The following is a 24,969-nucleotide window of genomic DNA, read 5'->3' as shown; positions in this document are numbered from 1 at the left end:
TAACTTTAAGTTTATGATGAAATTATATAGTTTCATCACGTTATGTATTTGTTCAATTTTGTCGCAAAAACGAATTTACATCATAAAAGTCCCATCAATACAGCAAAAAATTATTAAATGGCAACTCTAAAAAGTACCTGTTATGGCGGCAACTCTCTTCCAAACATTGTTTAGTGGTATTAAAACACCTTGATTCTTATGTTCCGCTTCACAGAACTCTTTCACCTTTAATATAATTTCTCGAGCCGAACTTTTTACAACTTTTGGCATTGTAATCAATCTTCAAAATGCACTAAGCTAGGTAAAAATTCACAAAAATCTACCACAACAAATGTACTTGATAACATCGACGAATGACAACATTGCCGACCTGTCAAATTTAGTTCCAAAAATCACCGCGGGACTTCTTTCATGAAAAGCACTATACGAGTTCCGCCGTGGCACTAGTGCTGCGGAAACGGCTCGAAGGGTAAATGATGTGTATGGCGGTCAATAGTCATGTTGCAAAAGAAAACACAGTTCGTTTTTGGTTCCAACGTTTCCGGTCTGGAAATTTTTTAAAAAACATATTTTTTTAAAAATATTATTTAAAATACTCTGGACTGAAATTTGCTAGGCAACCCATATGGATTATATTTATTGACATATTAAATTAAATATAAAAACGTTTCATTAAATAAGCATCTCGGTGAAGGTAGTTGTATATCGGGATCTTATACTATAACCATGTTTCTGAATTCTGTTTCTGAAATTTATGTAAACTTGGCTTGGTAGCTAAAGTCTGGCTAATGAAAGTTGATACTGAAAAAGCGCGGCAAATTTAAAAAATATCAGCATGGCAGCCCTACAGTTAAAAGGAAAGTTGGAACAATTCACTTTGATACTTTGACATTCATTTTTATTTTACTAGTGGATGCTTGCAATTTTTAGGCTTATAGGTTTTGTTTTGATTTTTGAAGTGAAACTTCTTTATCGGGGTTGGAAAAAATTTTGTGTAACACTTTTTCGTTACGCGTCACATTTTTCGGTTACGCGTCACATGTTTCGGTTACGCGTCACATTTGACCGTTACGCGCGTCTTTTTTTTAAAAAGGATTTTCTGGTGTGTTCTTTATACGTATATGAAGCCTGCAATCCCTAATTATTTACATAATATATAATTTGCCCATTTTTTGCTGTAAAAGTAGATATTTATATAGAGATTATTAAAATTTTTAATCATAAACAGGTTTACTAAGGGACGATTGCCTTCACGAAACTGAAGAAGTTACTGAGGCACTTCGCCGTTTACCTCAACATGTAGTTGATGAACGCAATTATCGTTTAGTTAGAGCTGTCCAATTATCCGTTACTAAAACTATTTTACCAAAGGAGGAGTGGACAAAATTTGAAGAGGACAAACTCTATCTAACACCAATTGTTGACCAAGTTAAAAAGGAAAAGCAAGAACGTGAAAACTGGGAAAAAAATAATTAAAATCAAAGTGTTAGTGCATGATTTTTTGTAGGTTTTAAGTGAAAATGTTTTAAATCAATGAATAAAACTCTTATTTAATATTTTGTTGTTTAATTAGTTTGCCAATAAGCTAATACGAGGCATGCCTTTTAAGTTTTGTCGTTTGCAGAAAAAAACACAACTAGAACCTTATAGTACTTTTTATTGTTTTTGAAGTGAAACTTCTTTATCGGGGTTGGAAAAAAATTTAGTGTAACATTTTTCGGTTACGCGTCACATGTTTCGGTTACGCGTCACATTTGACCGTTACGTGCGTCTTTTTCTTGTCCCTACCACGGTTGATTCGCAGAGATTCTAAACCATTAATAACAAAAATTTATAATAACTATAACAATGATACTAAAAATTCTGTTACAATTTATGAAATTCTGTAATAATCTTAGTGGCAATAAGGTAAAATGAAATAATTGTATTTGTATTCATGTCTATGATAATAAAAGCCTTTTGTTAAACTTTATCAAATTTAACTTCATTTAACCAATTTCTGTAAAGTTGCATATAGATAATTTTTCGAAAAATAAGTTATAAGGCATTGATATACAAAAAACCCAAGATGCACAATCAACGTCTAAAAAACGTCCTCAAAAAATGAGCGCAACATTCTAAATTGTGCGTTCATTTCAAATAGTCTCGCGTCTAATAAGTGGAGTCGATGTTATTTATTTGTGTTAAAAACTTTTTAACCGGATTAAAGTTATGTATTACTATAAATTTACAACTATTTAACATCCAACACCTTTTGTCTTCAGTCACCGTGACCACGCACGCTGTAAAGCACCCGAAAAGTCGGATAAATTTAAAATTATGTTAAATAGTTGTAAATAAAAAGTCATGTTCGACTCCACTCAATACCTTGTCCTACCGACCACGGTCGGTCGTAAAATTGTATTGCTTTAAGTACGTATACACTGCGTTGTAATAACAACTTTAAGCAATTCGCGTAAGGTTGATTTTGCAATAATATATGCTTGTAACATATACTGTTATAGACATACTGTTATAGAAAGGGACAGAAATAGTGTTTCGGGACACTTTCGAGCGTTACTTTTATTCGAGAGTGTACATCTTGGGTTTTTTGTATATCAATGTTATAAGGTCATAAAGAAGTTTCACTTCTTACGTGTGTACACTAGTACACGCACATTTTTTAATACATAGTCGCCTATTATCTTTAATGGAGATTTACGAAATGGTCTACTCCAAAGAAATTCATATTTCCATAGGAACCAAAGACAATTAAGATACTTTTTTGACAAACGGTAATATACCTACTGCTTAGTAGTGACTGAATTTTATCTTAACATTAACATCATGTAAGGAAAAAGTTATGAATACTGGTTGTTTTGCTATATTGTCCTAGGCATTTGGCAGGGGTCATTCCATTCTTAGAAATATTTTTTTTATATCTAAGTAGATTATTGGCTTGCCTTCTGCATGTTTCGATGCAATGGTACGCAAAAAGCGATGTGTCCATGCAGCTATATCATATCGTTTCATCATATCAATTAATAATGAAGGTTCATTTTTGTTTTTCTTAAATTCATAACCGTTGGCTAATAATCTCAAGACTATCTGTAAAAGAACAATAACATTATCTAAAGTAACTAAAACTAATATGTACTTATTTAAAATAAAAAAAAAATATCAAGACATTTTGACCGTACTAACTTTAGTGTTGTCATATAAAAAGTTTGCAAAAAAATCCAGTATCTACTTTCGTTAGCCAGACTCTACTCGGCTTAGCCAGTCCGTCTTAAAATACCGTATATGAATGTCAGCAAGTCTTATTTCTGAATCTTGGAGTGAGTTGTAACCAGAACTGCAAGAAACATCAATGTGAGAGTTAAGATTTTTTGCAAAGCCATAGTTCGTGTCTAAGTCTCGTTTCTCTATCTTCGCCTCAGTACTAAGTCAGACTCCAGTAGGTCAAAAACGTATTGGATTTGACATGGTGGAGTCATATTTAACTTTCGTCACTGACTTACGACACCCTTAGTATAAGAACTGAAGATTGATAAATAGTCTCTAAGGTTTTATTATAAAGCAATAATACTAAATAATGACTATTTCAGAAAAATGAAGCTTTTAAAACTTGACAGTATTTTTTTTTTAATTTATTGTATATATTTAATTAATAAATAATTCTTGGATTATATATTTTTATTTTATGTTCTTGGCACACTTTGTCTAAGTGAATTGAAGTAGGTACACAAACTCAATAATATATTTTATTGTTCCCTGAAACTTAAAAGTTTAAATTTATTGAGTCAAAGTTTTCGACAAAAAAGTTATATACCTACCCTTAACCCCTTTGGGCTATTCTTTAATTATAATTATTCCGCATTGTGTTTTATTTGTTTATTATTATTCCTTATTGTGTTGCCCTAGTGCGTAAATGATTTACATAAATACTAATTTTCAGCAGAGGACGATTCTTGCCCTTAACAAAACGACTGCCAACCTACTAAAATCAATTCTTCCTTCAGCGCATTCTAGGCATTAGAAAAAGACCAACATTACAATTATTTAACATAATTTTAAATTTATCCGACGTAATACATAGCTTTAATCCGGTTAAAAAGTTTTTTCTTTAATGTGTAAAGGTTATGTCAATAAAAGACAATACTAAGACCAACATATCCTTTAGTTTAATATTTCACAGCGTTCAGTGTTCCTAGCCTAGTACACAATCAGTAACCATAGCAACGCTACTTTTGCTGTAAACAAATTGAAGTGTGTAACATTTAAATTTACTTATTCGTAGGCACGTAATTCTAAATCAGAGAAATCGTGGTGGCTAATATAGATATAGTCCAGTTTTATTATTATACCTGTGTAGTAGTCGTAATTTCAAGTCCATCGTAACATGAAAATGTATAAATACTTAAAATGAAAATGCCTCCCTAATCGGTAATTGTTAATATTCAGTATATATTATAATAGTGTGTATAAGTCCGACTGTGCAATGAACCGGTATCTTATGCTGCAGCAGCTCGGTGACGGTACGTATGGCTCAGTTGTGCTAGCGCAACGCAGAGATACTGGAGAAAAGGTGGCTATCAAACGCATGAAACGAAAGTATTACTCTTGGGACGAAGCTATGAACCTTCGCGAGGTTAAATCTTTAAAGAAACTGAATCACGCGAATATTGTGAAACTGCGCGAGGTCATCAGAGAGAATGATACACTGTACTTCGTATTCGAGTATATGCGTGGTAATTTGTACCAGCTTATTCGAGATTCCGAGCGGCCGTTGCCAGAACCGGCGCTACGCAACATCACATTCCAAGTACTACAGGGGCTTGCTCATATGCATCGCCATGGCTTCTTTCACCGCGACCTAAAACCCGAGAATTTACTTTGCGCCGGTCCTGACCTCGTCAAAATAGCCGATCTTGGACTAGCAAGAGAGACTCGTTCTCGACCACCTTACACCGAATATGTGTCTACCCGCTGGTACCGGGCGCCGGAAGTACTGCTACGCGATCCCCACTATGGAGCGCCTATAGATCTTTGGGCGCTGGGGTGTATTATCGCCGAGTTATATACGAGCCGCCCGTTGTTGCCCGGGAATTCGGAAATTGACCAACTACATAAAATGTGCACAGTACTAGGAACACCGAACTGGCCCGAAGGTCATGCCCTAGCAGCATCGCTGCGCATACGGTTGCCGGCAAGTACGGGCATTCCGCTGGCACGCGCCGTGCCCCGTGCCTCCGCTGCAGCACTAGCGCTGCTCGCTGCACTTCTGCGCTTCCCACCCGGAGAACGCCCAACCGCCACTCAGGCACTCAGGTTAAAACTGTAGTCCATAAATATTTCTTTTTTACTTAGGTATTTGCCTCGAAGGCACACATTTGCGGAATAGTAAAAAGTAAATAGTAGTAATATTACAAACACAGAAAATCATATGACACCTACCTATTTGTGCCTACCGACACAATAGCTGCAGCAATTTGAAAACATGTTAATTTTCGTTTAATAGGTCACCCTTACGTGTCCCCAAAAAGTTAATAAAAGCAAAGATTAAAAAACAGCACGTTTTGCATTACGATAGTCTTACTATTCCAACGTACCCATAATTATGACAAAAAGTAGTTAGTGTTTTTTATTATGAGAAATATGTAAATATTTAATTTTATTTTATTTACAGATATCCTTATTTTGCTGTAGGCACTGCCTTAGTACTGGGACCACCGGCTACACAACCTAGAAGGTTATTGTCTATTTTTATTATTTTCTATTGCAGCATGTAAGAACTCTATTAAGTTCGCAATTTATCTAGTTGTATGATTTGCAGGAGCAATCACTATGAAGACGAGAAAATATACCCGTCGGCGGTCCTCGAGATGGAACCATCCCACGAAACGGGTCCAACTACACGAGGATACGTTGCGACAACATACTATGATCAATTTGCGCATGTGTTAGGGTGAGTTGTGCGACAATTTTGTTTTCTATACACATTGGTAGCGTTTATTCCCGGATAATTCAAATGCAGCTATTGCTGTACTAAATGTTTGTTATTATCCAATACGTAGAGGAAAATTGGTGAAAAGTGGCGGACGTGATGCGGCAGTTAGTGGAGCTGGAGCTACCATGGAAACGGAGCGAGCAGCCTGTGCGTATTTTGGAGCCACACGGTATGTCACTGGAACTAGGGTCGATACCTCCTTCTTCCGCAATCTACCATTACAGTCGCTAAAAGGTACGTATAACCGTTTACCTACTAGTTAATTAAAAATAGTCAAAGTATATTACCTCCGAGGTCACTTACTCTGTTTAGAGGCTGCGGCGTTGGGAAGCAATCCAACACGAGTGGACTGGGCCGCCAAATACTTGCGATGACACCTCCCCGCTTTCTTCAACAGCAGAGTCCCCAATCATGTCCAATGGATGATGTCAGAAGTCAGTGTTATTTAATGCATTCAATGATTGTTAACCGTCATTAACATGGTACAATAAAAATGATTGTTCATAATTTTGTAATAATTTAAAATGCTATATCTATTACATATTAGTTGACCTGGACAACGAATGACAAAGAATGTTGGGCTTGTCATTAGGTATAAATATCGCATGTACAAAATGTATATGTCGACAGACCGGGATCAAAAGTACCTACCACCTTACGTTTGATAGGGTAAAATTCAGAAACGAGACTTATTGCTCTGTAAGTGTAACTCTAGGACGTCAAAAATTTATTGGATAGTTACAGTTTCAGCTAAGTCTTCTTCTTTCTATGCGTGTACAGTAGTATGGATAGGTAACATTGAATTTTGGAAAATATTTTGCTTGTCAAAGCAACCGTAAACGGAATCAACTAAACACACCTTTCATCGGAAGTATGCAATATTTCCACAATTGGTTTGTAGGATATTTATTTAATAAGTCGTAGGTACTACTCATTTATTAGTCGTACTTACCGCCGTATGTGATATATATGTCGCAGCCAACTAGCTTAATCAGCCGGATCTGAAAGTACACGTATTTTTATTTATTATGAATATCAAACAATCATTTGAATTGTGGGACCTAGTGGGAGTGCCATGCTGTTTCCTTCGGGTTTCAGCCAATGGGCAGGCACGACCGGGGCAGTACCACTGTCTCAGGAAACCGGCGTGAAGTGATACAAAAGGTTCGCCTTCATGTACCTACTCGCGTTTCGTGCGGTGAGAGAGATTCCCGGAGCCCATCCCCCCCACCAGTTTTTCTGCACCTTCATATTTCTTGTAGGGGGGGCCTAGGTGCAGAAAAAACAGATTCTACCCCAGGGGGGTACCACACGCGCTCGCGGTGGAGAATCAGCCTCTGGGCGTCATCGGGGGCGTCATCGGAACACCCAGCACCCGGTAGTGGACGCACAGGCTGCCCTTCGTATTCTAGGGGGGCAATTCTGCGCTCAACAAAAATAGTAATCGTCCTCGGGGCAAACGGAGCAACTTTACAAAGGCACCCCCGTCCGCAATCGCCGAGGACTTCACAAATGTTAGGGGGCTCAATTCTAACATCAACGCTGTCCACTATCATTTAGAGACTGCGAAGCCGGCCTTGCAACTTGAAGGCTTATAATACATCTGGAAGAGTAGGTATGTTGCAGGCACCGAGATGTTGGAATAAACAGATTTGAGATTTCTTTAAGCAACGTGGTTTCAAAGTAATTGATCCGTGTTTGTTTTAGTGAGTGTACGAGCCAAGGCTGTACATTTTGCACTTTTGCGACTTTGAACTTGGCGTTGGGCGGTCATTATATTAATTACATTACTCACGTCACAAACAGCTGAGCACACTGCTCGCACTTCTGATGAACTACACCCGTGTATGTAGAATTCGAATAGATATTTGTACGAGCCAAGGCTGTACATTTTGCTCTTTTGCCTGGGGGAGTATGTACGAGCCAAGGCTGTACATTTTACTCGCTCAGGCTTCCTTATTTTATAAGCTTAATTATTCCCTATGTAAGTACGTGCCAGGGCTCGTACATTCCGATCATCTACAACCGTGATGTTTTTATAAGTACGTGCCAGGGCTCGTACATTCCAATCATCCACGAGCGTGATGTTTTTATTATGTAAGTACGTGCTCTGGCTGTACAGTTTGATCATTTATAAGCATGACGATTTCCTACAATCGTCGGAGTCACGCCCCGAGAGTATAGCCCGACGCAGGCACTCTCTTCGACTGTTACTATGCAGTCATTCGTAATTAACTAACTCATAGGAGTTTCACCCCGGGAGCATAGCCAGACGTAGGCACTCTCTCTGTTTGTTAGATTGCACTTATTATATAGCAATTAACATAATAGTTATTAATCCGCTCATATTCTATTGTATAACGCGAGTGATAAATATAGAGTAAGTTCAATTTATTCTATTATTTCGAACCCCTGATGACCCAGGAACCGTACATTTTGGTCCTTCGAGCTATCCGGGAATAGCGGGTCTTTCGCGTACAGTTGATCGCGTTCGCGTTTTTCTCCGTCATCCTGAAGATCGGCGCCGTGGAAAAACATCCCACTGCTGGTTTGTTGGGTCGTCAAGCAAGTAAGAAACTATCATCCGCATCAATAGAAAAGAGGAGAGCAAGGAGAAGGAGGATCCATAGCGGTCGAAAAGGGAGGTAAGCGACAGTGAGTCCGCTCCCAGCATTCTCAAGGACCCACAGCGGTCAGATAGGGAGGCAAGCGACAGTGAGTCCGCTCCCAATATTTTCAAGGACCCACAGCGGTCAAATAGGGAAGCAAGCGACAGGAAGTCCGCTCCCAGCATTCTCAAAAACCCAAAGCGGTCAAATAGGGAGGCAGGCGACAGGAAGTCCACTCCCAGCATTTTTAAGGACCCACAGCGGTCAAAAAGTATATCAGCGTCCTTTGAACCTAGAAGAAGGCAACGGACGTCAATCTTCAACATACGGAGGCATCTACAGTAAGTCCTTTCCATTTGTTTTGAGCACTATATTTCTGAGAATTATCTCATTTGTGAGCATAAATTTACTAAGAATGATCTGAAGCATTCATTGAGCATTTTATCAAGTATAAGCATTTAAGAATCTATAATGCAATATTTACAAAGCGTTTAGTTAATTATTATATTAAGCATAATGGAGAATTTATTCCAAGCTTCGTTTACCGACGGTCTGAAAACCATCAGGCATTCAAGAAAAACCGAAGAGTTGCTTCGCAAACAAGCATATTTATTTAGGTCGCTTGATAAGATTTTTGAACTATCAAATGTATACTCCGAATCCGACAAAGATGAACTTGAAGGAGCGCTAGACGAAATAAAGTGGCATTGGGATTTAATTTTTAAAACCCATATCTACATACTTGTTGATCATGGCGGATCCTACTCTGAGTATGAAAATATATATTACGAGAAGCAAGCTATATGTAGGCGCCAAAAGAGAAAGATATATCTCAAATTACATTCTTTAGAAACGCATATGGATTCACCGGTACTTTATTCATATAATTCAGAAAATTTGGAAACAGGTAATAATCAAACCTGGAAAGATTCAATTGCAAAACAACAGCGACCTTCATCAAATTTTAGCATCAGCAAAAATTCGCTGTCAACGCATTTCGATACACAAGGTCAAGGAAATGCAAATTTAAATTGTAATTCTACGCAAGCAGAGCAATCATTTCAATATAAATCGGACAAGAAAATCTCTTCGTCTTCGGCAATGGTGGAAGGTTTAGCAGAAAGTGGTAACAATCAGCAGATACCATCAGGCATAGCAATGATGCCAATACAGAAGACCACTGATGTGCAGCAGGAAACATCGATAGTGGCATTGGCGGAAGCAGTGGCAGCCAGTCTCGGAGTGGACTCCAAAGAGCCCACCCGGTACCGGACTCCGATAGGTCTTAGTGTTAATCACAGTATACATGCAGATAATTATCAAGGCGGAGAATTATCCAAATTGGCAGAAAGCGTAGCACAGTCGTTAACTGACTACAGCAAGGAGCAACATAGCATCAGCTCCGGGGTAGGAGAGACCCTAAACCATAGTACAGATCATCAAACGCAACTTGGTTGTGAAGTGAGCGGAGAAGATAAATCACATCGTGTTAACATGGCTATCAAAAGCATGAAATGCCAAGACAAGCAAGAAACAGAAGAAAAAGAAAGTTTGTCTCAGTCCATTTCTTATAAGAAGAATAAAAATTTAAATAGTAGCTTAGTATTGTCTAAGCCATTTTTAGAAGCGCCGATTCAATTGTATACGGAACCCTATTTGCAACACAGCTTAACACAAGGGTCCGACGTAGTTGTAAGAAACAAAAGCATTATAACTAGAAAGAGTTATGGCAAATTTTCGCATGGATCAGAAAAGGTTACACGCAAATTAAATGGTTTGCCTATCAAGAAAGGCAAGAAATATAAGCAAAATGCTTTCGTGAAAAAGCAGGAATTTCGAAGAAGAAAAAATGGAGTTAAGATTAGAAAGGAATTTACAGGAAGGTCAAAAGGAAAGTTCAGAAAGAAAGGTAATGTCTTTCGTAAAAGGGGAAGATTGCGAAACGTTATCGTTCCGCAATATAGCAGGCTCACCGATTCAGGATTTAATAAAAATACTATACAGCAAACTTATTCGGATATGCATTCCTATGAGTCAAATATGAGTAATCAGAGGAAGAGAAAGAAAAGCACCATATATAAAATAATACTTAAAATTCCTTTAAGCATACAAACCAGAGACTATGTTTCGTATGTTCAGTTCCATTTATGTATAACATACATTGTCGAAACTTTATATTAAATTATACATACATCAATTAACATAAATCATTTATAACGTGAGAAACGATAATTAATATAATATCATAAACAATAAATGGAATGCCAGTTCAGCAAAATATCATATGTTAGCAAGTGGAATGACCTACTGTGAAAGACGTCAACTACAATGAATAATATTATGCAAGATATCAAATTACCGAGGTACGGTTGCATTTTACAACAATTATTTTTAACCTAGATCATGGTTGCATTCACCAAACCTGTAATATATTTTGTATGCTCATGATAGTTCTCGGAATGTGCTCAAGACAGGTAGTGGATAGGATATTACAATCATATAAAGTTCAGGAGACGTCACGGAGCAGTAGGTGCAGCATCGGCAGAATCAGCAGCCGGTCTCGCAGTGGCCTCAGGAGAAGCCACCCGGGACCGGACTCCGGTTAGGTAGTGCAAGGGCTCATGAGCTATGGGACCTAGTGTTAGTGATAGTGCTGTGATTAAAAGTGTTAGCGTAAGCCTAGAGACTGTTAAGCATATAATGAAATCATCTTGTAAAGCACTACATATTCATCTTGCACTTTTGCCTGGGGGAGTATGTACGAGCCAAGGCTGTACATTTTGCTCTTTTGCCTGGCGGAGTATGTACGAGCCAAGGCTGTACATTTTACTCGCTCAGGCTTCCTTATTTTATAAGCTTAATTATTCCCTATGTAAGTACGTGCCAGGGCTCGTACATTCCGATCATCTACAACCGTGATGTTTTTATAAGTACGTGCCAGGGCTCGTACATTCCAATCATCCACGAGCGTGATGTTTTTATTATGTAAGTACGTGCTCTGGCTGTACAGTTTGATCATTTATAAGCATGACGATTTCCTACAATCGTCGGAGTCACGCCCCGAGAGTATAGCCCGACGCAGGCACTCTCTTCGACTGTTACTATGCAGTCATTCGTAATTAACTAACTCATAGGAGTTTCACCCCGGGAGCATAGCCAGACGTAGGCACTCTCTCTGTTTGTTAGATTGCACTTATTATATAGCAATTAACATAATAGTTATTAATCCGCTCATATTCTATTGTATAACGCGAGTGATAAATATAGAGTAAGTTCAATTTATTCTATTATTTCGAACCCCTGATGACCCAGGAACCGTACAGTGAGATAGACGGTAAGAAGCTCTATACGTGGACAGAGTGTTTTAGGGCAAAGAGTCAATAAGGAAAATATTACCGTAATAAAGTGTACACCAGGCTAGGCACTAGGTTTTATTAGTAAACTAGCAAACTCGGCGAACTCCGTTTCGCCACCAGATGGCTTCGTTTTATGTAACATTTCGTTTGGTGATCCCGCTTTTCTGTTGGAATTTTTCCTGAATTTTCTTTGCTATAAACCTCACGGAGCCTGAGACCTTTCCAACGAATGCAAAACCGTGGAAATCGGTTCGTGCGTTCTGGAGTTATAGCGTCAGGAAGGAAAACCCGACTTATTTTTATCTACTATAGTATAGTATCTACTATAGTCAATAAAAAAAAATCTTATAATACTTATTGATTGTCGTTTTGTTACGACTAGCACACCTATTCTATATAATTCTACTTCCCAAATAATTGATTTCCATACATTTGTCGTAAATTTTTGATGTCAGTAAACTAACCTACGTAAATTAAAACAACAAGCATAATGCATTGTTATATCTTCTTTTTCTGCATTAGAATGGCATTATAAAGTAAAGGACCCCAAGATATTCTATTTTTTGCTATTTTAGTGCGGTTTCTAAGTTTATTCTTAAGGTCTGCTACTACAGTAGGATGATAATATATCATAACCCTTGTTTTTGATCTGTGGAATCGGCCTTCGGACTCGTGTCAAAATATTAAAGGTGAAGTCTTATGTCACAACAAGTTCATATAGAACTCGATGTAATTATAAATTTCACTCTTCTTATTTCGTGTTTAAAAACAATTATATTCAAGTTCGATTTCTAGAGTAAATAAGTAATAACAAAACCCGATATTTGGTTTAAATCTGCATCGTAAAGAAAAAAGATCCATTGACTTGGTGCGTGCGATGTGAAGCAAGCGAAATGCGGTATTGGGCTATTTGTGTCGTTTGCTAAACGCGATGTCGATAGAATACGTGGTAGTCAGCGAGGGCGAACAAGATGAGCCCATTGAACTGCCGACGGAGGAGGATGGTTCCCTGTTGCTGAGTACTATAGCGGCGCAGTTTGCTGGTGCCAGTGGCCTCAAGTACCGAGCTGGTGGGAGGTTACGTGGACTACGGCTGGCAGATGAACATGTCTTACCGCCGGCAGAAGGATGGGCAGCACACCGTTACTTCTGTGCTTTCCCGCGCATCGAGTCGGCGACGGCAGCGTTGCGACCTCGGTGTTCGGACCTCATTGTTCTGGGCCTACCGTGGAAGACGAGTGAAGAAGCCGTACGAGACTATTTTACAGCTTTTGGTGAACTGCTAATGGTGCAAGTAAAGCGTGATACTAAAACAGGCTTGTCAAAAGGATTTGGTTTTGTTAAGTTTGCTGACTATGAAGCTCAGATGAGAGCCCTTGGAAGACGACATATGATAGATGGGCGTTGGTGTGATGTACGTATTCCTAATAGTAAAGAAGGTGGATCAGCGGCTCACAGGAAAGTGTTTGTAGGACGGTGCACAGAGAGTCTCACAGCAGATGATCTTCGAGAATATTTTGGTGCATTTGGTCAGGTGACCGATGTATTTGTTCCAAAGCCATTTCGTGCTTTCAGCTTTGTCACATTTTTAGACCCAGAGGTCGCTCAATCTCTCTGTGGACAAGACCATATTATTAAAGGTGTGTCAGTGAACATCTCAAGTGCGTCACCAAAGCGTGAACGTGGTGCACGGTCACAGCTTATGGGGTGGGGACTGGTGGAGGGTACTCCTCGGGTCTACAGCTGGCCACCTGATGCTTGGCACCATTCTGCTCCGCTCACTGACACCAAACCCTACCTCAAGTATGAGTGACTACTGATGCGCCTTGTTGATTGTTCATAGTTTTTATATTAAAGAGCAAATATGTAAATAATGATAATGTAAAAATATTAATACAGTATATTATTATTGAATGTTAAGAATATTTTTATGAATACAATCTATATGAGTTGAAGTTTGAAAAATTTCTATGCATAGTTAAAATTTTTAGCAAAACAAAACTGAACTTTTCCTTAATTTACTCCACTCGGTTATACTAATTTGTATAGATATATACAAACTGTAAGCTTAAAATTTGAAAATATATATTTTTATATTTAAAGAACATTATTTACTACAGCGTGACTTCACTAATGGTTAGAATAGATTTTTGTAAAATTCTAAAAGTATTCATGCTTTAAGAAGTTTCTCAGGAATATAAAAATGTCTGTACCTTCTCAGTCACAATTCACAATGCCTAACTTTACTCTTATTGTTGCTTCATTAATTTACTATAATTGATAAATTATAACTATGAAATGTGTGTTGCCAGGTTTCATTTAAATAGTAATTATAGTAAATTATAACTGTCCCTAGTTCCAATATAAATTATGTGCGTTATCTCCTCATTCATGCACACGACGATAAACTGTAAAGTTTGTGCTAAGGTTGCATCACAAGATAGAAGGCCCTTTGTTGAATATATAGAAAATAATCTATGGACAACCCCCTAGTGTTAATATACAAGTACTGCTGGACAGTTCACATGTGTCTATTAATTATTACAGTTCGAAGATCACGTTGTGCAGTGTGGAGTTGATGAGTAAAGGACGAAAAGTGGCGTACACGAGCTATGTTAAACCGATTATCGTCGTAAGAACCGACCAAACGCTTTTCTTGTAGTAAACTTTGAAAACGGCACGTATTCCAAGGTATCAAAAGGCATCTTTCTTTAGTAGGGTTGCCTTCTATTTCAGGGTATTGGGTAATCAGTTATTCGCCTGGGCTTGGTGTGGATGTGTTTTCGTGGCATTTCCGTACAATTTTACCACCACCAACTCGCCGTTCGGTCGGTGTAGGCCACTATATAATCTAATACAATAAGTAAAAGCAAATTGTCTTCATGAAATAACCGAACTTTTTACAATTATTATGACTCCCAGAGTGATTTCGTTCTGTAAAAGGTACATACATAGAAAATCACTGCGTTGAAAGGCGTTAAAAGTAATGAGGTGAACATATTATCCACCCAGCACCAAGTGAGAGTAAAAGCAATAAATTGCCACTAAAATTCTATAATTATTTATTTATTTAAAATGTATAGTCGTATTACGCGAAAATTATTCTGCTTTGAAGACAATCCAAGTATGCTTCTTAACTAGCAATAATGAATTTTTCTTTCAATCATAAGCTGGACTTAGTGAGGCCAAATTCATCAGGTGTGGGTTGAGAATTGAGTTTGGATATCTGTTTGAAGGCAGGATGATTTTTGTCTTTCATTAATTTAAACAAGACATTTTCTGATGTAGCAACAAAACAACCGATAGACTGGAGACGCTGAAACAGAAGAATCAATCAGTTACATAAGCTTAGAAGAGAAGGCTGTTTAAAGATACCTTCCCAATTTACTTAACAGTAGCACATATATTTCCTAGCAAGATTGATGTCGAATTTCGGTAATCCCGTACCTCAGTTTATTATTTACGCTATGTGAAAAACATTTTCACCATATAACGTGTTAGGTATAATGTGACACATACCTACAGTGAGATGTTTCTCCAAGATGCTTTAGTAAGTCTACTGAGAGGAAATACGAAGCATTTACATAATTCCAAACATCGACATCGACAATAGGTCTCCCTTATCTAATAGGGGTATAAGAAAATAGTAAACAACTTATTCTCAGTTATTACCAAATATAACAAAAAGAGAATTACAAAAATTGAGGCCTTTTTAAGCAGTTCGGTGATAAGCATTATATTATGTTACTATTTAATATACTAACATTCAATACGAATTCGAACACTTAATGGCAAAACTGAATTTGGTGTTTCCTTTGTTAAAAGATCAGTGATTAAAAGATAAACTGGGAGATACCTAAAGAGCTAATGACCTTTGAGCCAAAGCTTATTACCTAACAATACAATACCTTTAATCCTAGTTCTCGGTCCATAAGTGACCTTGAAGAAACTCCGTCAGCTAATACATGAACAGATAGATCCATATTGATAAGGTCAATCACAGTCTGTTCAATACATACATGGCACTAAAATACATATAAGTACCTATTAATATTTTATAATTACCTTTTGAGGAATAGAAACCAATAAAACAATAAACTTAATTTCTGGTCCCTACAAAATTAATTGACATAAATTATTATAACATATAATTATTTATTGACAATAAATTTTACTTATCTAATTTTATGTACTGTGTTTTATTAACAAAATGAGTTTTTTTTTCTTTTTACTGATTGCTGTACAGTTTTTTTCCTCCTCAAGTCTTTTAAATTCTTTAGTATTACTTGTAGTATTATTTATCTTACTTTAGCTTACTTACCTCTATTCCAAATAATACAATGGAACTCAAACCTGGAACATCTTTTTTCAACCTCCCTTCTAGTTCTGGAGTAACCATTGAAAATTTAGTTTTCTCATAGACCATTGCGGCTTCCCCTATGTTAATATCTTTAGTGGTGTGGCCTAACCCTTTAGGATACTGTTCGGACACATATACAGGTATTTGGAAATGTTTTGCTGCCTCTACCTGCATAAAATTTTACAACTTACAACCAACACATATTAGTGTAAAGCCTTAAGAGATATAATGTAAGTTTACAATAAAATATTACTTGTTTTTATTAATTTGCTTTCACAATAACTTAATTGTGTAGATGTTCATGCGTTAATAATTATATTGGTAAGCAGATGAACCGTCAAATTAAGTTTGAGAATAAATTATTGAATTTAGTTACGTAATAATAATAAGTATAATTACCATTTTGTTGGCCACTTTTACAACTTCGCTAAAATATTTAATGTGTGGCCTAAATATTTCTTGTATGTCACATAAAAGAAACGCTGTTTTCGGAGCTTCTAATGCGCCTAATTTTATAATATTTCGAGCCATATTTAAAATATTTACCGAGCTAAACAGCAAACTACCCAAGAATTTGCTGTGTTATAAGTTATTTGATTATAAATCTATAAAGTATAAATCCTAAACACAGTTTAAGTAGAGCCGCAGTGCTGCCAGATGAAAGAAAAACATGATCGTGCACCAACTACAAAAAAATCGTACTCCAAGGAAATTTTGAAATGAAAAGATCGTACAACATAAAAGTGGAAGGTTTTTATTTAAAATGACTGGCTGTCTTTGCCTTGAAGAATGTAACTTTAAAACTCCATATTCTGAAGCCATTTCGACGTCACAAACAGTGCACCTCGCTTTAAATTGGTTTTTACCGGGCCCTAAGCAGTCCTTAAAGAAATCTAATTTTTCCCAATTGGAACGATACTTCTGTGCTCTGTGTTTGTTCCTCTCTGCCGCAGAAAGCTCTGCTCTTTTGGCAAATTTTTTGACGTGACAACGTCTTATAAATCGATGGAGCCGGCTGCACTCACGAAAAAACATGACTCATGCGGCGTTACCTCGCTCTGAGGCGTTACCTCTGAGGCGTTCTATTTAAGGCTTGAAGTGCAAGCGAGAGCGCGGACGAGCGACAAAGAGGCACAAAAGAATGACATAATTGAATTTATGCGTACAAATATGTAACTTGATCAATTCAATTGTGATTTCCATTTACCTCCTTCTCAATCAAACAAAAAAAATTTTCTTTTGAAAAAATATGCAACGATTCCATCAGTATTTTCTTATGACGTTGTCACGTTCAACTATCGTCAGTAAACCGACTTTACAGACAACCGATTTTTTTTTTTTGGAGTACCTGGCGCTACCAAGGTAGCTCTTCTTCATTTTCACTACCCATTCTTGCTTAAGCGTATTTAAGTTACACAAAAAACACTAAAGATAATATGAAGATGAAAAGAGGATATAATTAATTATATTCTTTTTAATCACTTAGAGCTGGAGACTGATGAGAAAAAAAGTTTTTGAAGTGAAACTTCTTTAGAATCGTTGTGATTTCAAACCGGATGCAACGGAAAAAGCGACAGTAAAAAGAGACAGACACATACATTAATAGGATTTGGCGTGACAGAGAGTGAGATAGGAGGCATTATACAGTGTAGAAACTTAAAATTAGTGTGTATTTGAACATTTTCTGAAATAAAAAAACAGATTTGATGAAAATTAAATAAGTAAGTCAAGTAAGTAGTTTAATTATAAAATTAGATTATTTATCAATTTTATTTACAAATCATTCGTTATAGAAACTTTTTGAAGTGAAAACTTCGTACTACACTTAATTAAAAGTTTATACACTGTATAATGCTTCCTATCTCATTTTCTCCCACGTTGGATCTTGTGAATTTATTTCAAACTTTTATTATTTTATACACCTTATTAAAACATAAAAAAACCCTTGCATAAAGCTTGTGTTTATTGTTAAAACAAATTTTTGTAATCAAACCAATTTTCTTTAAATTTCTGTTTTTCTTCAATAAAGTTTTAAGGTCCTTTCCAGTACACAAACTCAAACTTAAGGATATGACCCTACGCTGTTTTAAAGTAAACGAACCAATCTAGACGTTTCAATTTAAATCTGTGTAGAAAGTTTGCATACTTGGTTAAAATATTTATTACAGTCGTTTTTTTTTTTTTTTTTACTTTGATGCAGTTTATGAGTCCGTCAGTCCGTCAGTAAAGTTAGCTTCACGCATATTCTATTTCTTTTTACTTGTAGATTGTCTTATTCCCATCTCGCTCGCGCACGCTATAATCACACTGACAATTTTGTGTCAATCATTTTACTCTCAATCAATTTTTCATATCGCGCCTAAAGAAGTACATTAAGTACGTTATTCCTAGTGGGAGTGCCATGCTGTTGCCTTCGGGCTTCAGCCAAATGGGCAGGCACGACCGGGGCAGTACCACTGTCTCTCAGAAAACCGGCGTGAAGTGATGCAATAGGTTCGCCCTATTGTACTCGCGTTTCGTGCGGTGAGAGAGACTCCCGGAGCCCATCCCTCTCCCCCCCCCCCTCTACAAGAAATATGAAGGTGCAGAAAAAACAGAAACTACCCCAGGGGGGTACCACACGCGCTCGCGGTGGAGAATCCCCCTCTGGGCGTCCAACACCGGGACACACAGCACCCGGTGGTGGACGCACAGGCTGCCCTTCGTATTCTGGGGGGGGCAATTCTGCGCTCGATAAAAACAACAGTAATCGTTCTCGGGGCAAACGGAGCAATTTAACAAAGGCACCCCCGTCCACACTCGCCGTGGACTTCACAAATGTTAGGGGGCTCAATTCCAACATCAACGCTGTCCACCATCATCTAGAGACTGCGAAGCCGGCCTTGCTCTTTCTTACCGAGACTCAGATTTCCTCCCCGGCTGATACTTCCTACCTCTCCTACCCGGGGTACAAATTGGAACATTCATTTGTGCCGCGGGCTGGAGTTTGCGTGTACGTCAGAGAGGATATCTGTTCTCGTCGCCTCGGGACGCTTGAAGGAAGGGACCTATCTAACCTCTGGCTGCGCGTAGACTGCGATGACCATCCGCGATTCTACGCATGCCTGTATAGGTCCCATAGCGGAAATACCGAAACTGACCGACTCATTGAGCACATCCAAATGGCTACAGATTCCCTGCTCGAAAGGGTTCCTACCGCTGAAATCGTGATACTTGGCGATTTTAACGCCCACCATGCCGATTGGCTCGGTTCTGAAACTACCGATCACGCGGGAAGATCCTTTCACGACTTTGCTTTAGCCTACGACCTGACACAAATGGTCCCTGCGATTACGCGAATACCAGATGTGGATGGTCATAAACCCTCTTTGTTGGACCTTCTGCTGACTTCACATCCGGAGAACTACCAAGTCTCTGTTGAACCGCCATTGGGTTCATCAGATCATTGTGTGGTCTGGAGCATTGTGCCGTTCACGCGCCCTCTACGGCCTAGCTTCGCGGGCTGTCGCCGCGTGTGGCACTATAAGTCAGCAGATTGGGATGGGATGCGGTCTTTTTTTGCGTCCTACCCTTGGGGGCCCATTTGCTTTTCGTCGAGTACTCCAGATGCCGTCGCTGACTCTGTCGCCGAGGTGGTCCTGCAGGGTATGGATCTTTTTATTCCATTCTCTTCGGTGCCGGTCGGTGGCAAGTCCCAGCCTTGGTTTAGGCGTTCTTGCAAAGCGGCTTTGCGCCGTAAGCATGAATGCTTCAAAGCCTGGGCAGAAGCGGTGACATCCTGTGATGTGACTATCGGCGAACGTAAAAAAGCATACAATTCAGCCTCCAGGTCCTTCAAGCGGGAAATCGCTAAAGCAAAGTCAGAGCACATTGCCAGATTTGGTGAGAAGTTGGCCCACCTCCCTTCGGGAACTCGAGCCTTCTGGTCTCTTGCCAAAGCTGTCCAAGGGAATTTCTGTCAGCCCTCAATTCCACCATTGCATAGGGAGGATGACTCACTGGCCCATACCGCGAAAGAGAAGGCCGATCTTCTAGGCTGTCTCTTTGCGTCGAACTCCACTTTGGATGATCAAGGGAAGGAACCACCGACACTATTGCGGTGTGATACTACGATGCCCGAAGTTATATTCCGGCAACGTGCTATCCGTAAAGCTTTGTCTTCCTTGGACATCCATAAGTCGAGCGGGCCTGATGGCATTCCCCCAATTGTGCTGCGTACTTGTGCTCCTGAGTTGGCTCCGGTAATAACGCGCCTTTTCCGGTACCTTTACACGCTCGGCGCTGTTCCGAAGTGCTGGAAGATCGCTTCGGTACATCCGATCCCTAAAAAAGGCGATCGCTCTGATCCGTCCAACTATCGCCCAATAGCTATAACCTCCTTGTTCTCCAAAATAATGGAAACCATTATTAACAGCCAGCTCTTGAGGTATCTAGAGGGCCACCAGCTGATTAGCGATTCCCAGTACGGTTTTCGTCGTGGTCGCTCGGCTGGTGACCTCCTTGTATACCTTACACATAGGTGGGCAGAGGCAATTGAGTCCAAGGGGGAAGCGCTGGCGGTAAGTTTGGACATAGCGAAAGCCTTCGATCGGGTGTGGCACAGAGCATTGCTCTCGAAGCTTCCAGCCTATGGGCTCCCTGAGAAATTATGCAACTGGATTTCCAGCTTTCTCGCTGATCGAAGCATCAAAGTCGTCATCGACGGAGCATGCTCCGACCTGAAACCTGTGAATGCTGGTGTCCCACAAGGCTGTGTCCTATCCCCGACCCTGTTTATTCTGCATATCAATGATATGTTGCAGCTTAGCAACATCCATTGCTATGCGGACGACAGCACTGGGGATACTTTTTACACTGGCCGGGCAGGTATTTCTCGGGCTGTTGTCGATGAGTACCGGAACAAACTTGTGTCTGAAGTCGAAACTCTTCTACGTGGAGTCTCGGACTGGGGTAGACTAAATCTAGTCCAATTTAACCCCAAGAAGACACAAGTATGCGCGTTTTCCGCTAAAAAAACTCCCTTTGTCGCTACTCCCCTCTTCGAAGACACTCTCCTTAAAGCCTCAGCTAGCATCGGAATACTGGGCGTTGACATATCGAATAACGTTCAGTTTCGCGGTCATCTGGAAGGAAAGGCTAAATTAGCCTCCAAAAAGCTTGGTGTGCTCAGCAAGGCGAGACGGTACTTCACTCCGGGCCACCGCTTGCAACTATATAAGGCGCAAATTCGGCCCCACATGGAGTACTGCTCTCACCTCTGGGCGGGAGCTCCCCAGTACCAGCTCCTTCCACTTGACCGTATTCAACGAAGAGCGGTTCGAATCGTCGACGACCAGTCACTTTCCGTGCGGCTTGATCCCTTGGCGTTGCGTAGAGATGTAGGATCTCTCTGCATCTTCTACCGCATTTACCATGGAGAGTGTTCAGAGGAGTTGTTCGGTCTAATACCTGCAGCTGAGTTTCATCATCGGACGTCAAGGCAAAATACAAAATACCATCCGTATCACCTCGACGTCCGTCGTTCCACAACAGAGCGTTTTCTAAGGCAGTTTTTGCCGCGCACCACCACTATGTGGAACCAGCTGCCCACAGAAGTTTTTCCGAACCAATTCGACTTAGGGTCCTTCAAGAAAAGAGCGTACCAATTCTTGAAAGGCCGGCAACGCACTTGCGAGCCTTCTGGCATTGTGAGTGTCCATGGGCGGAGGTATCACTTAACATCAGGTGAGCCTCCTGCCCGTTTGCCTCCTATTACATAAAAAAAAAAAAAAAAAAAAAAGTACAACTTCAATAACAATAATAATAAATGCTATTGAATTTAAGAACCTAAACTAACAAAAATTTTTTTTTTGTCGCTTCGAACGGTTTACAAAAAAATTATTTATTATTGTGATTTATAAAGAAAATTATAAATTTCACCTCCACAATAGTTCAATAGATGGCGCTAGATGTAACATAAATTTTGGCAAAACGCGATGTTGTTACATGGGAAACACGCTATAAGAAGTGATTAATTGTCTTTTACGTCTTCGACGAGGTTAGGTTTTTTTTTTTTTTTTTTTTTTTTTTTTTTTTTTTTTAAATAGCCTACCCCCGGACGTTGGGCAACTCCGGGCCGTGGAATAGCTGATACTTTGTTAGTTGTTCCTTTATTTGGTTATTCAATTCAAATTACATTTAAATTTTGATTACATTTTTTACAATACATATTTTGCAATTTTTACTTATTTCTATTATTTACTAAGGTTCCTATTTCTATACAATATTGAAGTATCGTTTTTCTATTATCTTTTTTCGCTAATTCCGATGCTATATTACATTTGCCTATTTTGTCTACATCTATCTGGTTTTCAAGTTTCATTCTTTCGTAGAGGTGGACGGGACAGTCGAATAGGATGTGTGGAACGTCTTCCTCTGCGTATCCACATATGCACGTCGGGCTTTCTTTTAATTTAAACCTATATAAGTAGGCAGAAAATCCCCCGTGTCCTGTGAGTATCTGAGACAGTGTACTGTTAAATGTTATATTTCTGATTATTTTGTATGCAGCGATTGCATCCGGGAAGAACATTTTTGTTATTTTCCCTGTTTGTTCGTTTTTGTACCTTGTGGCCCACTTTTGCAGCGTTTCCGCTCTTATGAGGCGCTTTAGGTGCGACAGCGGGCAGCGATCGTAGGTCGGCTTGTTTTTGTGGTTTTTTGTTGCTTCTTTGGCTAGCTCGTCCGCTCTCTCATTTCCCTCCCTACCTGCGTGGGCTTTCACCCAGAAAAGTTTTATTTCCTTTTCCGGGTGTTTTCCGAGCACTTCACGAATATCGGTGACGAGGGGACTGAGAGAGCGGCTACTTGTTATAGCGTCAAGCGCTGACCTTGCATCACTAAATATATTAAAGCCGACCTCCTTTCGTCGCACCGCCAAGTGCACTGCTTTTTTCAAGGCCAATAATTCGGCTTGGTAAACACTGCAAAAGCCGGCCAGGGTTATTTTATGTTTCAGGATCTCACGATTGTTTCTCCAGAATGTCACCGCTGCACCCACGCCCTCGCTTGTTTTGCTGCCGTCTGTGTAAATATGAATTTCGTTTTCGTTCGTTATGACTTCTTCATCTGCTAACACCCGGTAGCTAACTTTTGGGATTTTTGCTGGGTGCGGAGTGTTTCGGTAGGGTGTTTTAACCTCTAACTCCGCGTCCTTCAGCGCTTCCAGATTTTCGTGTCCTTTTTTAATTTTGAACAGTGCTGCCTCCTCTTCCACTCTCAGGTCAAGGGGCAGCAGTCCGGCGAGTGCCCTCACTGAGTTAAGCGAAGTGGTTCTGTGTGCTTTACAGATTTTTGCTGCAAAACCTCGTTGGATCGTGTCCAGCCTTTTTCTTATGTACAGCTTGCTTACTGATGGAGACCAGGCGCTGGCTGCATAAAGGATTATTGGCTCTACTACCGCTGTATATATTGTGCGGATTATTTCTGGATTTAGACCCCAGCTTACTTTCGCTGCTTTAGCTATTTGTTTGTACAAGTTTATCGCCTTTTTGGCTACCGCTGCCGTATGATCATTAAAGGTTAATTTATTGTCTATGATAAGTCCCAGTATCTTTATGCTTTTAAAAGTTTCGATGTCCACACCAGCCATGGTGAGTCTCGGGACATCGTATTTAGTCCGATTAGTTGTCACCATGGACTTTGTTTTGTGTGGTGCGAACTTTAGTTTGTTGCGCTGTCCCCACCTTTGGACATGTGTTAGTGCTTGGTTGGCACTTTTTTCCGTTTCCAGCGCGGTTTCATTTGTGAAGACCAACACAATGTCGTCAGCGAAGGCTTGTACGTATACATTTTGATGTTCTAGCTCTTTTAGCAGGGGGTCCACCAGTAAATTCCAAAATGTCGGTCCGCTGATGGAACCTTGAACACACCCTTTGCTTGTGGTTTTTTCCCAGGCTGTACCTCCATATATAACTCTGATCTTCCTGTCCCTAAGGTAGCTATCGATAATCCTCCCGACACCGAGGGGGCAGTCCTCTTCGGCTAGTCTAGTTTTAATTGCCGGCCACCAAGCGTTGTCGAAAGCCCCCTCGATATCGAGAGACACTACCGTCACCACCCTTTTTGCCCTCAGACCTTCCCTAATATGCTTTGTCAGAGTGTACAGCGCGTCCTCCGTGCCCTTTTGTGGGACGAAGCCGTATTGCCTCTCCGACATTCTTGGTATTAAATGCCAGTTCAGCCTTTTGACGATCATCTTTTCCATTATCTTCCCCAATACAGACAGCAGCCCAATTGGGCGGTATGCCTTTGGTTGGTCGTACGCTTCCCTGTCCGGTTTCCGTAATATGATAACCGTGGCCTTTTTCCATTGGACAGGGAAGTGTCCGAGTTTTAGGCATTTATTTGCTAGCGCTAGGTAGATGGAGGGGTTTGCCGAAATTGCTCGTTCGCATATATCTGCCGTGAACCCATCCTCCCCGGGTGCCTTTTTCGGGTTGAAGCTGGCAACGCTTTCAGTGAGTTCCGTGTAGGTAAACGGCGGATCATAGTTATCATTATCATCAACTGTACCGTTTAACCTTTCGGCTCTGCTCCTTATCTCTGATTGTTCCCCGCTTTCTCCCATTGCCGTGTCCTCTGGGAAGAGGGTCTCCGCCAGATACTGTGCCGACT

General features: G+C 39.7%; 4 protein-coding genes across 4 annotated transcripts; 3 read left to right on the top strand and 1 right to left on the bottom strand.

The window, feature by feature from the left end:
* Positions 1 to 3,032: 3,032 nt before the first annotated feature.
* On the top strand, positions 3,033 to 6,490 carry LOC125049230 (serine/threonine-protein kinase MAK). Its single transcript, XM_047648383.1, has 5 exons — positions 3,033 to 5,310; positions 5,669 to 5,731; positions 5,816 to 5,947; positions 6,057 to 6,223; positions 6,302 to 6,490. Exons 1-5 carry the CDS (start codon positions 4,481 to 4,483, stop codon positions 6,361 to 6,363), a joined length of 1,254 nt encoding a protein of 417 aa, XP_047504339.1. The 5' UTR covers positions 3,033 to 4,480; the 3' UTR covers positions 6,364 to 6,490.
* A 1,375-nt stretch (positions 6,491 to 7,865) lies between these two features.
* LOC125048871 lies at positions 7,866 to 10,511 on the top strand. The gene is made up of 4 exons (XM_047647824.1): positions 7,866 to 8,634; positions 8,815 to 9,993; positions 10,132 to 10,238; positions 10,478 to 10,511. Exons 2-4 carry the CDS (start codon positions 9,115 to 9,117, stop codon positions 10,509 to 10,511), a joined length of 1,020 nt encoding a protein of 339 aa, XP_047503780.1. The 5' UTR covers positions 7,866 to 8,634; positions 8,815 to 9,114.
* Positions 10,512 to 12,633: 2,122 nt separating this feature from the next.
* Positions 12,634 to 14,257, top strand: LOC125048806 (TAR DNA-binding protein 43-like). Its single transcript, XM_047647714.1, has one exon. The coding sequence runs from the start codon at positions 12,886 to 12,888 to the stop codon at positions 13,765 to 13,767; it is 882 nt and encodes a 293-aa protein (XP_047503670.1). The 5' UTR covers positions 12,634 to 12,885; the 3' UTR covers positions 13,768 to 14,257.
* Positions 14,258 to 14,999: 742 nt separating this feature from the next.
* LOC125048807 (isochorismatase domain-containing protein 1-like) lies at positions 15,000 to 16,954 on the bottom strand. The gene is made up of 4 exons (XM_047647715.1): positions 16,714 to 16,954; positions 16,276 to 16,482; positions 15,863 to 15,979; positions 15,000 to 15,270 (listed from the first exon to the last, which is right to left on the bottom strand). Exons 1-4 carry the CDS (start codon positions 16,843 to 16,845, stop codon positions 15,118 to 15,120), a joined length of 609 nt encoding a protein of 202 aa, XP_047503671.1. The 5' UTR covers positions 16,846 to 16,954; the 3' UTR covers positions 15,000 to 15,117.
* Between the last annotated feature and the right edge of the window lie 8,015 nt (positions 16,955 to 24,969).

Source organism: Pieris napi, chromosome 4 (assembly GCF_905475465.1).
Source record: "Pieris napi chromosome 4, ilPieNapi1.2, whole genome shotgun sequence".
Classification (NCBI taxonomy): domain Eukaryota; kingdom Metazoa; phylum Arthropoda; class Insecta; order Lepidoptera; family Pieridae; genus Pieris; species Pieris napi.
The sequence above is the reverse complement of the archived record's forward strand: the minus strand, read 5'-3'. Positions and strand labels throughout refer to the sequence as shown.

Coding starts and splice junctions, on each gene's coding strand:
- LOC125049230 (XM_047648383.1), top strand. CDS start 4,481: ATGAACCGGTATCTTATGCTGCAGCAGCTCGGTGACGGTACGTATGGC. Junction 5,311..5,668: donor ACCGCCACTCAGGCACTCAG/GTTAAAACTGTA, acceptor TTTTATTTACAG/ATATCCTTATTTTGCTGTAG. Junction 6,224..6,301: donor ACCATTACAGTCGCTAAAAG/GTACGTATAACC, acceptor TACTCTGTTTAG/AGGCTGCGGCGTTGGGAAGC.
- LOC125048871 (XM_047647824.1), top strand. CDS start 9,115: ATGGAGAATTTATTCCAAGCTTCGTTTACCGACGGTCTGAAAACCATC. Junction 9,994..10,131: donor ACAGCAAGGAGCAACATAGC/ATCAGCTCCGGG, acceptor GACAAGCAAGAA/ACAGAAGAAAAAGAAAGTTT. Junction 10,239..10,477: donor TTAGAAGCGCCGATTCAATT/GTATACGGAACC, acceptor AGGAATTTACAG/GAAGGTCAAAAGGAAAGTTC.
- LOC125048806 (XM_047647714.1), top strand. CDS start 12,886: ATGTCGATAGAATACGTGGTAGTCAGCGAGGGCGAACAAGATGAGCCC.
- LOC125048807 (XM_047647715.1), bottom strand. CDS start 16,845: ATGGCTCGAAATATTATAAAATTAGGCGCATTAGAAGCTCCGAAAACA. Junction 16,483..16,713: donor TAAAAGTGGCCAACAAAATG/GTAATTATACTT, acceptor AATTTTATGCAG/GTAGAGGCAGCAAAACATTT. Junction 15,271..15,862: donor ACCGAGAACTAGGATTAAAG/GTATTGTATTGT, acceptor CTTCTGTTTCAG/CGTCTCCAGTCTATCGGTTG.